We start from the raw sequence: 3,324 nt of genomic DNA, 5'->3' as shown, positions 1-3,324 counted from the left end.
CCCTAACCCCTGAAATGTATTTGCTGCGAGTCCCCGGCAGCTTGCAGTAGAATCCTGGGATGGTACAAGACCCCAGGAGTGGGCAGTGGGCAGCAGGAGCAGCTGATCCTAGGTAGGGACTGCACACAAGGCCACGCTGGCAGGTCTCCAAAGGTGGCTGGTCCCCGGCCAGGCAGGGATGGCGCACAATACCATGTGGCATATCTCTATGTGGCGGTGGGGGGCAGGCAAGAGAGAGAGATAGACACACCATACAGAGTGGAGTTGGACATTTATTAGGTGGGTTATGGAGGGGAAGGGAAAAGAGGAGGAGAGGAGAGAGTGAGAAAGAGAAAGAGGGAGAGATAAGTGAAGAGAGAGAGAGAAAAGGAAAGGGGAGAAGTAGGGAGTGAGGCGGAAGCTGCCTCTTCAAGAGAGGGGCAGGAAAAGAGCTCAGGCTGGAAGCTGAAGATCAGCCTGCCTCAGCGAATGGGGGAGGGATTGGGTGTGGCTTGTCTCTTAAAGAGACAGAACAATCATTACAACCCCCCCCCCCAAATAATTGTTCAGGAGTGGGCTTTGGTAGCACTATTCAGTAGTAGCAGAACACTCAATGTTGGCCCAGCTGGTCTATCAAACAGAGGCCCAGATGACCCCAAACTCAGCCACTCTTGTGGCTCCCATCTCCAGTTCTTTTAATCCTGGCCAAGACAGCGGCCTTAGACACTTTCTTCCTGTCGTAAGCCAGGCCCAGGGCAGCCATGCAGTCGATGAAGAATGTAGTTAAGCTGGTGTGCCAGCTATACTCACTGGCAGAGTAGTCGTAGGGGAAAGCGTGGTGGTAATTGTGGAAGCCCTCACCTAGAAGAGAAGCATGGGGAGCAGTTAGGAGGCTCGGTGACTGCTGCCTCCTGATCTTTGCATACCTCTGACATGTTGTGTACCTCAAACCTTGAAGAAGCTCACTGTTGAGGCAACAGATGAACCCACAGTCTTGTATTGTAAAGTGAACAGATGCCCTCAGAGGAATCTCAGGAAAGCGGCTGATGGGCTCTGCTCACACATGCCTATCTGGGAGCCTTTATCAGAGGAAGTTTCTATCATAAGATAAAAAAATGGGAGAGAAGCCAGGTCTGTGCAAACAGATTTTATGGTAGAAAGTATCAGAGCCTCAGGAAAGAGGGCCCAAGCTCTATGGGGTCTGCATCTGGGTGCCTGTGGTTAGGACAGAGCAGAGGAGAGGAGACCATTGTAGCTATGCTTCTTAGATGGAGTAAGTCATACTGTTTCCCATGAACCACTGTTCTCTGGAAGGGTAGAGGTGGACAGAGGGCACCAAAATTTACCAGGAAGGAGTCCTGGCCAATGACGGGAGTTTCCTCAGCCACCTCTGGCTCACTGGATACTGCTCTGACTGCTTTTCCTCTGAGCTTTGACCTTAGGGTAGGAGAGGCATTAAGAAAACGGAACTCTGAAAGCACTCGGACATTCTCTCCAACACTTGAGATTCTGAAACTCCTAGGATGGGCATCTTGCAGGATAACGGAGAACAGAAATTCTGGATTTGAAATTATCTCTGTAATTCGCGTGGTGTTTTCCTGTTCTCTGCGTGGCTCTTCTTTCTGAACTAATTCCAACAATGTTGACCCTTTTCAGGTGGAGGGAGACAGTGACGAAGAAAAGCCATTGAATCCCCCAAAATAAAATCAGCTCTAGAGGAAGTCAGAAGAGTGGAAACAATGGTAAGAGCCGGAGGAAGTGGTGGGCGAGGGTGGAGGCGTTGTGGAATACCAACTTCTGGGCATGGAATGGCTGTGGTGATCTCAAACTCACGGCACCTGTGATTTAACTAAGAGCTGGACAAGTCAGAGCTGGTCAACCTTCCAACATGGCAAGCGGAAGGGCTCCTGGGGTGCCATCCCTCCCTGAGGATTTACACACAGTTAATGGTTGAGGAGCTATGGTGGTCTAGCCACCTGCCAGTGTCCGTGCTTCAGGGAAGAAACTCTCAGCCTGTGCTCCCATGCGCCCCAGAAATAAAACTCATCAGGCCATGAACATGTAAAAGATATTAAAGTAGGAGGACGGACTACTTAGGGCGAGGAAGGGGACTACCAGGAATGGGAGGGGCATGAGAGGGTGAAGGGTTAGAATAGGGGAAACCATGCACACGCATGAAAATGTCATTACATGTAATTAATACATACTAATTAAAATGTCACTCATCATCATATGTAATTAATACATACTAACTAAAACATTTTCAAGTTGAGAAAAATAAGCCCAGGGTCTGGAGAGAGGCTCAGCAGTTAAGGCCACTCACTTCTCTTGCAGAGGACCGTGATCCAGTTCTTGGCACTCACAAGGTAGCTCAAAACCGTCCATTACTCCAGTTCCAGGGGCTCTAATACCCTCTTCTAAATTCTACAGGTACCACATGCACATGGTATATACCCTATACACACAGGCAAAACACTCATGCACATACATATATACAAATCTTTTTTAAAATATCCCCAAAAGCAGAGCATAGTGGTGTGTGCCTCTAATCCGAGCACTCAGGAGGCAGAGTTAGGCAGAGCTCTGTAAATTTGAGGCCGGCAGGCTCCACATAGAAGAACTCTAAAAGAACCCACAGCATAGTGAGTTCCAGGCTATGCAGAGCTACTGTGTGAGACCCTGATGAGACCCTGGCTAAAAATTAAGACACCAAAATACTCCTCAAGGGGCTGGAGAGATGGCTCAGTGGTTATGAGCACTGACTGTTCTTCCAGAGGACCCGGGTTCAATTCCCAGCATCCACATGGCAGCTAACAACTGTCTGTAACTTCAAGATCTCATACCCTCACATATATACGCAGGCAAAACACCAATGCAAATAAAATAAAAATAAATTTAAAAAATACTCCTTGAGATAATGGGAGTTATACAGAAAACAAATACGGTGAAGGAATTCCTGCCAATCAAATGGCTCCAAACAGGGATACACCCCTGTGCACCGCGCTGTGTGTGGTGTGGCTAAGGTACTAACATACGGTTACTCAATTCCACACATGCTTTCACTGGGAGGCACTGAGTGAGACCTAACCAGACCCCACTGCTGGCATTTAAAACAGAGTCTCTCTCCCTCCCTCCCCCCTCCCTCTCTCTCACACACACATTCAGTCTCTCTCTCTCTCACACACATGGAATCTCTCTCTCACACACACATACATGAAATCTCTGACACACACACAAAGTCTCTCTCTAACACACACATACATGAAATCTCTCTCTCTCACACAGAGTCTCTCTCTAACACACACATACATGAAATCTCTCTCTCTCTCACACACACACACACAG

The 3,324-nt window shown here is 48.3% G+C and overlaps 1 protein-coding gene across 1 annotated transcript in view; it reads right to left on the bottom strand.

Annotated features, from left to right (window-relative positions):
• Positions 1-640: 640 nt before the first annotated feature.
• LOC102001176 (acyl-CoA desaturase 4-like) overlaps positions 641-3,324 on the bottom strand; it is a 24,836-nt gene continuing 22,152 nt past the window's right edge. The window contains exon 6 of the mRNA XM_005352584.1: positions 641-840. Within this exon, the coding sequence (XP_005352641.1) occupies positions 641-840 (200 nt within the window). The remainder of the gene's footprint in view (positions 841-3,324) is intronic.

Source organism: Microtus ochrogaster, chromosome 8 (assembly GCF_000317375.1).
Source record: "Microtus ochrogaster isolate Prairie Vole_2 chromosome 8, MicOch1.0, whole genome shotgun sequence".
Taxonomy (NCBI): Eukaryota; Metazoa; Chordata; class Mammalia; order Rodentia; family Cricetidae; genus Microtus; species Microtus ochrogaster.
Note: the sequence above shows the minus strand (reverse complement) of the source record. Positions and strands in the feature narration are given on the sequence as shown.